This window comes from Trachemys scripta, chromosome 7 (assembly GCF_013100865.1).
Source record: "Trachemys scripta elegans isolate TJP31775 chromosome 7, CAS_Tse_1.0, whole genome shotgun sequence".
NCBI lineage: Eukaryota > Metazoa > Chordata > Testudines > Emydidae > Trachemys > Trachemys scripta.
In genome coordinates, this window is record NC_048304.1 from 48598654 (window position 1) to 48607679 (window position 9026).

General features: G+C 51.5%; 1 protein-coding gene across 1 annotated transcript in view; it reads left to right on the top strand.

The window, feature by feature from the left end:
* The window catches only part of CACNA2D2 (calcium voltage-gated channel auxiliary subunit alpha2delta 2), a gene marked incomplete in the record, with an annotated part of 589972 nt that overhangs the window by 544512 nt on the left and 36434 nt on the right, over window positions 1-9026 (top strand). Inside the window, 4 exon segments of the mRNA XM_034776135.1 lie at window positions 1399-1470; window positions 2169-2240; window positions 2484-2545; window positions 6455-6531. Coding sequence (XP_034632026.1) covers window positions 1399-1470; window positions 2169-2240; window positions 2484-2545; window positions 6455-6531 — 283 coding nt within the window.

Genomic DNA, 9026 nt, shown 5'->3' on the forward strand with positions numbered 1-9026 from the left:
CCACACCTTGGCCCTGGACTCTCCCCTGCTGATGGTATGTGATTGTGGCCCATGTAGACATACCTGAGTTATAAACACACACACCCCAGTCCCCGCTCAGCCCCTAACAACTAAATTATTTTCATGGCAGCAGAAATAGTCCAGCATCCCTGTGGGTGAGGGGCTCCTACAGTAAGCTCCTTTCTGTGCCCAGAGCGTGCTATGAGAACTGACTTGGGATCACCAGGGTAGAAAGCCTTGCAGACCTGCCAATCTGATTGAAAACAGTCTCCTATTCCAGGAGCAGCCACGTCATGCCTCCTTGGACACCCCCCAGCTCCAGAGCGCTCACTAGGTTGGATGCTGGGGCAGGCAGGGTCTCGATGCCCTGACCCCTCCAGGTCACTGTTCATCAGTTTCATTCAATCACCTACAGGTGGCTCTGTGCCTGGGGTGCAAGCTCTGCCCAGAGAGCCCCAGGGCTGATCGGCAAAGAAAACCAGGGAAGCCTGAGAAGAGCTCAGTGCTGGTTGGAAAGTGACTGGGCAGCCACCAGAACCGGGGCTAAACACAACGTGCCAGGGTGCAGGGCTGGGCAGTGGGGACCTGCCCATACTGCCTCAGGATCAGCCCACTGAGGGTTAAAGGGCGAGTGGTTCTCTTGGAAAAGCGACTGGACGAACAGCACTGGTGGCTTCTGGTCTCCCCAGGATCCTTGTATCTAATGTGCCCTGTTGGCAGACAAAGGGATGCTTATATCATCTGCCAGCCCAGCATGCGCCCCCAGGGAGCTGGGAGTCAGTCTGGACTTATGCATCGTCAGGAATAAGGGTTCTGCAGGCAAATCTATCCTCCGCAACCGCTGTGCAACCCCACTGCCTCTGGACTCACCCCTCACTGCCTCCAGCCTCTACCTGTGCAGCCCGAGTTTGTCGGCACACCATAGCCTAGAGCACCATCCCCTGGAGTTGTGCTGGCTCTGTGGGGCTGACAGGAGTACAAGGCTGTAGAAAAAAGCCCAACAACTCTGTTCCTCGGTTTTCCCTTACGTAAAAGTTGGATCATAACCCTCCCTGCTCCAGGACACTGGAGAGCGTTAATTCATCAGTGTCTGCAGAGCACTTTGGGATCCCCAGTGAGCAGATGGGGTGAGGGGTGCCAGGGAAGGCAAACAGCTAGACAGCTCTGCTAGTACAGCCTGTTGGGTCTCACTCTTCCAAGCTGTTGCCATGTCTTCCAGCACCCACAATGCCTCAGGGCGTTGGCTGACCAATCAAGTGCTTTACTAGTGCACTGAGCGGCTGAGCCCAGGCTGTAGGGTGGGTTGGATGAGGGGAAGTTGGCTTGGGTCCAAGCTGCTTGGGCCCAGCTCTGTTGACCATGAACCCTTGATTCTCACCAGCCTCTTCCTCCTTTCAGATCATCAATTTCCGAGAGCCCGTGACCCTGGACTTTCTGGATGCTGAGCTGGAGGATGAGAACAAGGAGGAGGTGAGCTGGGCTCTCCCTCCACCCCTCGACCAAGACTAGAGACTTAGGCAAAGGCTGTGTTAAAAACAGCAGCTAGGGGGCCCTGCTGGCAAAGGGGCCCTGGAACCTGCTGCATTCTGTGCACAGGACAAGCACAGCCCGGGCAGCAGGCTTCCTCCATGCTGCTTTTGCCCTACCCTGCCCTGCCCTGCAGGGAACAGCCTAAGGATGGGAAGGGAGGGCAGACATCTTGCCCCATTTGGTCCTTAGTGTAGGCAGGGGTGGTGGGGTTTGGGGATTTGAGCGCCAGCCCACTTGCATCGATCCTGACTCCCGCAGGGAAAGCAGTCCTGCACAGGAGTTCTAGGGGCTGGGGCGCGTGAACATGCTTGTACCCAGCCCTCGCTCCATAAACATCCTCTGCTCCCATCCCACCCGCTCACAGGACCATCAGAGAGGTTGTCATCCCTCCCCTTTGATCTCAACATCCCTGGGGCCGGCACGGTGCCCTGTTCTCCCTTCTGGTGATCTGTTGGGCTCTTGGCTGGCCACATTTGCCCCCTCCCTGTTTCTCCCCTCCCCCCGTGTGTCTGGAGCGCTGGGCACGGACAGGATCGCAGAGAGCCCACACAGCCAGCAGACTGCCCAGGGCTCAGCCTCTCGGGGCGCAGAGCCACGGTGTGTATCGGGGCTCAGTTCCCTTCCTGCCTGTTCCCTAGATCCGGAAAAGTATGATCGATGGCAGCGAAGGGCAGAGAGTCATCAAGACCCTGATCAAATCCCTGGATGAGGTAAGGACTTGGCAGGGCCCATGCGAAGATGGGGAGGGAAATTCTTATATTCTTGGGGATAAAGATGGAACGCAATGGGAAAGTGAGACAATGTAACAGTCCGGGTGCTCATGAGGCCTGTTGCACTCAGAGCCTGAAGTGTGACTCCTTGCACTGTCCTGTCCGTGGGCTGTAGCACCCGGGCTGCCATTTCAGTGTCTCCTCCTGAGCCCTGACCATGGCTTGTCCCCTTTGCAATTCCAGCGATACATCGATGAAGTCATCAGGACCTACACCTGGGCCCCTATCAAAAGCACCAATTACAGGTGAGCAAGGTGTGGCCAGCAGGAGGTGGGAGGGCTCTGCTCCATCCCCTGTATTAGCCCCTCTGAAGGCACAGAATCAGATGGATGCCAGCCACCGGCTGGAGAGGGAGAAATGGGTGACAAGAGACTCTTGGTGGGGTCCGAGATAAATGGAACGGTGGCTTAAGCACCGGGCTGGGAATCAGGAGACATGGGTGTGGTCCCCAGCTCTGTTCTCCCTCAGCCTTCTTTTCTCAAGACTAAACATGCCCAGGTTTTTTAACCTGTCCTCACAGGTCAGGTTTTCTAAACCTTTGATCATTTTTGTTGCTCTCCTCTGGACCCTCTCCAATTTGTCCACATTTTTTCCTAAAGTGCGGTGCCCAGAACTGAACCCAGCACTCCAGCTGTGGCCTCACCAGTACTGAGCAGAGCAGGACAATGACCTCCCGTGTCTTATGTATGACAATCCTGTTAATACGCCCCAGAATAATAGTAGCCTTCTTTGCAACTGCAACACATTGTTGACTCATATTCAGTTTAATCCACTGTAACCCCAGATCCTTTTCAGCAGCATGACTACCTAGCCAGTTAGTCCTCATTTTGTAGTTGTGCATTTGATTTTTCCTTCCTAAGTGTAGTACGTTGCACTTGTCTTCTATTGAATTTCATCTTGCATCTTACACTGCACTGAAAGACACCGAATTTCATGACAAACATTCCTAATGTCACGTCCCCATGTCAGCAACTTCTCAGGGGTGTTACATAATCCTGACTGCAAGAAGAGGTGTCCAGTAGACGCTCTTTATTAACATGTAACTCACACTGCCTAAAGGTTTGAACACATGGAGCCTGGGCAGACTGAGCCAGACAATGGATTTTTCTCTTCTTTAAAAAAATTTGTAAAACGTAGGAAATTCCATTTTAAAAAACCTATTTTAATAAACCATTAGGGTTGCACAGTTAAGAATTCGAAATTCAGAAAATGCCCAAGTTAAGATTGCACGTACAACCTTAATTCTACCTTCTTATGCATAGACATTACAATACACGGTAATGATATGGTCACAGTCTATTTTTCAGATACAAGATGGTATCATAGAATTTTTGCTAAAGCCTTGTAAAATGTGCAAGGAATAAAAGAGACTCCACAGGGCCCAACAAGGGTATTTAAACCGCAGGAAAAGGTGATTGGATATATTATTGGAGAACTAGTATGTGATGAAGTAATTAATAGAGCTAGTTGGGAATTCTCCAACAAAACGTTTTCCATTAGAAAATGGCAATTCATCAAGACCAAAACTGTTGGTGGGAAAGGGTCAGTTTCAACAAATCTCCCAATTCCAAAAAAGCACGAGGGGGGAGGGGGCGGAAATGTGTTCGGAATTTGTCAAAATGCCCCGTTTCAACATTTGCAAACCAAAAAAGTTTAGTTTTTTCTACTGGAAACAACTTTTTGTTTAAAAAATTTAGTTAATGGATGGTTAAAAAGTGGGGGGCGGGGGAATTAAAAGTAAAAAATGAAACATTTTGAAATTTTCAAAATGAAACATTTTGATTAACCCAATAACAAATTTATTTACCAGATAGCTTGTGAAAAATTTTGAGATTTTGACATTTGATCGCAATTCAGGACAGGAAAAAAGTTTGAAATCCCCAACATTCTCTTGGGATGGGAAAACCATTTCCTGCCCACTTCTAGTAAGTAGGGATTTTAGGAGAATTAATACTTACTAACATCGGAGCAGAGTGAAAGTTGTGTGGGCCTCCTTTAACTGGCATTTTCTGACTTTGGCCAGGGAGTGCTGCTGCACCCGCAGCCTTTTCCATTCACTACGTTATACTGTAGTGTAGCTTATTATTGCAAACCTGGCATCTTTGGCATTTGAGTTTTACTGGAGAAATAAGTCAAGTTATCTGACGTCTATCTCAGAATTTGATGGCGAGCTGCTATGATGTTCCCATCTGCCATCGGCCACGGCCCGAAATAGTCACCAGCCAACCAGCGTCTCCCAGTCACCTGATAATAAATGTTAAAGTAGAATGAGGAGCAAACCGCGAGCTGGGACTCGTGTGAAATCATGCCCGTGAATTGCTCATGAAGGCTACGCATGCTAGCTGCCATGACCATGGAGAGAGGGCAGAAGTCATGGTTGGAAATAAAATCATGGCCCCGTTTTCAAAGGTCCTAAGCTTCCCCGTCACCTCTCAAATCAGTGGGAACTGCAGGTGCTAGCCATAGAAAAATAGATCTTGCTTGCTTGCTTGTTATGGCTTCTAGACTAGAGCATAATCTGCCTTGGGGAAGGCTGCCATCTAGTGGGTAGACAGGTTCATTGTGAGTATATCTATTCCCTAGGGATTGCTATGAAGAAGACTAGAGAAACTGCACAGGGTCCCTGCTCTGGAGAGCTGGCCATCTGATCCCATGCATGATACAGCCATAAAACAGAGGGGGAGGAGAGGAGAAGGAAGCACAAAAGGGAGGCAGTCATAAGAGAACAATGCAGCCTTGTCTCAGAGGCTGGACATCCAGGCAGGGGCTGGGGGACAGTCCCTGTGCTTGTGGCCTGATAAAAAAAATATGGCGTTCAAATCCCTACAGGGTAATGGAAAGGGATCAGAGGACTCCAGCTGCTTGCTGGCCTGTTGGGAGCTGTGGGCTTCCCAGACACAACCAAACCAGTTCAGACAGAGAGGGCTGTCCCTATGTGGGGAGGGGACAGACTGGGCACTCTCTGCTTCACCTGCCCATGCAGAGCCCCTGAGGAAGGGAGAGGAGGCAGACAGCTGACAGGGAAGTGAAGGAAGCACCACCTTGTGGGAGAGAGACAGGAGCAGAGTGGAGATGACAGTGCTGGCAATGGACAAAATGGGGGGTAGATTAGGGAGGCTGCCCCAAAACCACAACCCCCCTCCGCAAGGCCAGAACTGTCCCCTTCTCAGGCTCCCGACCTGTTTCGGGCTCTAACTCTGAAAGGCCATCCTGGTTCTTCCCCCCCCCCCCCCCCCGCACCACTTCGCACCCCTTGTCCTCACTCCCATGCCAGCCCCCCTCTCCCAGCAGCCTCCAGCCCCCTGGTCACCACTGACTTCCCCATCAGCCCATCACATTTCTGGGCTTTTCAGGGAACAGGCTCCAGCAGCTTGGGGGGACCCTGCATGGGAAATCAGTGGTGAGGTCTCACCTTCAAATAACGTCCCGCATGGAGCTGGACAGAACCTGGTGGCTAGGACAGACCCAGCTCTCATGGATCCTAGAGAGCACAGCCCTAGGCAGGTGGGGTTATGGGTCCCCGATAGCAAAAATACCCTCCTGGATCTTCCTGTGGTTATCAGGAATGGAAGAGCGTGTTCTGGGGGCTCTAAGACATCCACCTGCCTGAATTCCTGAACCCCCTGGGCCGGACTTTGGGTCTTCCTGGGAGGGAAGAACTGGATTTGGATCTCTGTATCTGGTTAGCTAAAGGGAATGTACTAGTTAAAGACACTTTGAAGCCATCCGTCCCTATATCTAATGGGGGAGTGGGGTGGGAGAGAGTATGTTCCAAACATTCCTTCAGTCTAACAATCGTCGGTGGGGTTAGCATGTTCTGGCTTCAATCCTGAGAACTGCCCCTGTTCTCAGTGGGGTTCCATGTGGGTGCCGGGGTAGCTCACAAATGCAAGGACAGAGCTCTGAAAGGACAGAGCTTCCTGCTCCAAAAACAGACTGCCCAGTGACTCCTGAGGGATCAGGTCCCAGATGTCCCCATTACATTGTCAAACACCAGTTTAAAACAACATGTTGGGTGAAATCCTGGCCCCACTGGAGTCCCAGGGCCAGGATCCTACCCCAGGATCCTACCCCTGGATCCCCAGCACCCTACCCCTGGGAAATAGTTTGACAGCAGGCTAGAAACATGCTGATTCCTTCCTTCTCTTCCACAGCCTGGGGCTAGCCTTGCCACCTTATAGCACGTACTACATCCGGGCAAACCTCAGCGACCAGATTCTCCAAGTGAAGTGTAAGTAGACACTTTCCTTTTCCTTTTGCCCTTTCACATGCCCTTTGATCCTGAACCTACCAGCTGGTACAGAGAATGACCAATGGGGGCGGGGGAAATAAACAAAATGTGTGCTACTAAAATGAAAAATAATCATTTCAAAATAGAGACGAACAATGACATTTAAAATTGAAGGTTAATTGTCTGCCTGGGAATGCGAGGGTTTCGGACTTAGATTTTGCATTAAAAAAATCCCCTAAAACAAAATGTTTCCTAAAAAAAAAAATAAAGACCCCTCTAGAGGAGATGAGGTTGACGTGCTGCTGTATATGCTTTCGATGTACTAGGTGATAATTCTGTAGCAGCCAGTTACTTTGAAAGCCTGTGAAAATTTGCATGTTTTATTTTTGTTAAGATTCTTTTGGGTTTTGTTTTAAACCATTTTTGTTTTTATGATTTAAGTTTTGGTTGGTTGATTTTCTTTTTAATTAATTTATAATTAATCTATGTACTTATGTGTTAACCTGCGCACCTCTCTCTCTCTCTCTCTCGTTCTACGCCAGAACCTATTCTCCCACCTCGGGATACGAGTCGCTCCTGAAGGGGGTGAATCAGGCTTCCTCCTCCATCTTTCTCTCCCTTCTTTCTCTCTCCTTCTGTCTTTGTCTGTCTCTCTCTGCTACCCACTGTCCCTTTCTCTCTCTGAGCACCCTGCTGCATTCATATTTCCTAGTATAGCAGGTCAGAACATAGGTCTGGGTTTGATTTTATTCACAATAGGAATTTGGAATGAACCAACATAAAATCCAGCTGGAGTTGTCTCCCCAGGTTTGGTTGTTCCCAGGGTTCCTCTTCAAGGAGTTGCTCAGCCCACACCTTAGGTCCTCACTCATTAGATATATCTAGATGGGGCAATGAGCCATCTGCATCAGTCAGCAGATCCCATGTAACCCTTTCCCAGCAGGAACAGCACTTGCTAGCCTGCAAATACTGCCATCCTGTTACCTACATCCCTACTACAATCATGCCAACATGTCCAGTTTGGTATCCTCTCCATTGCAAGCCCCATTGGGATCCAACTCCTGCAAAGCCCTCTGATAGCCTGCATCTTGGCCCTGTGGCTGGGAGTCAATTCCATGACTCCATGGACATCTCATGGAATCCAGGAGAGACCAGTGGTGTGTCTGGTCTCGTCCTATGGCAATAGGTGATGGGAACCAGGGCAATGCCCCTCAAGGAGAAGCCCCTGGGATCTGTCACTTGAAGGAGTTGGAGCTGTTCCAAGCCCTCTGCACCAATGTCTGGGTGCACCCTGAGTCCGCTAGGTGGTTGCTCTGGCTGCTCAGCCTCCATGTAGAAGTCGTTGTGTGTTGCCCAGGCTATGCCAGCATAGATGGCTGGGGCCATCAAGCCAAGCCTGCGTCCTAAAAACTGCTCTGGAGTGACTATGGACGTCAGTTTTATGGTTCATGATGTGGGCTCGAACTGCCCAGTGGATCAGTTGTGGTTCACAGACTCACGGCTGGGCTCAGCCCTGGAGCACAGCTCCTCCAAACAGAGCCAGCCCAGGGTGGCAACTAGGAGGGCCTTGTAGCTGTACTCACCCAGGGCCTGATTTGCAGCTTAAGCCTGACTTGTTAAAAAATGGGATAAATGAAGGGCCCAGAATTCCTCGGCAGCCACCACTCGAAGATGAGCAGGTAGGCTTCAGGGGCCTCATCCAGCCCCATGTTGGGCAGCGAAGGACTGGCACTCACTGGCCCCAGTGCCCGCTGGGGAAGGAGCAGCTGCAACATCTGCTCCAGGAAGAGTAGCTGCTGTTCTAGAGATGGAAGCGAGACATGCTGCTGCTGTCTCTGGGCTGCAGCTTGAGCCTACTCTCCACTCAGGATCACCTGCAGAAGGGGGCTCAAAAGAATTTCATGACCTCCCCCCACAGCACATGTGACTTCCCCACCTTGCTCCATAAACACCTCGCACAAGGTGCTGTGGGTCAAACCATACGCCCTTCCTAGGGGTTGGGTTTACACACAAAGGGAGCTTGCAGTGACCCACATCATGTCCAGGCCAAGACTTCTCCCCAGACATGGCGGCTCCTGGGATTCCTCCTGAAGGACTGCTCAGCCCACACCCTAGGTCGGGGTGGGCAAACTTTTTGGCCGAGGACCACATCAGGGTTGCGCAACTGTATGGAGAGCCGGGTAGGGAAGGCTGTGCCTCCCCAAACAGCCTGGCCCCTGACCCCTCTCCGCCCCTCCCACTTCCTGCCCCCCAACTGCCCCCCTAAGGACTCCCAACCCGTCCAACCCACCCCTGCTCCTTGTCCCCTGACCACCCCCTCCCGGGACCCCTGCCCCCTATCCAACCCCCCGTTCCCTGTCCCCTGACTGCCCCGACCCCATCCACACCCCCGCCCCCTGACAACCCCCCCAGGACTCCCACCCCCTATCCAACCGCCCTCTGCTCCTCATCCCCTGACCACCCCCTCCCGGGACCCCCCACCCCTAACTGCCCCT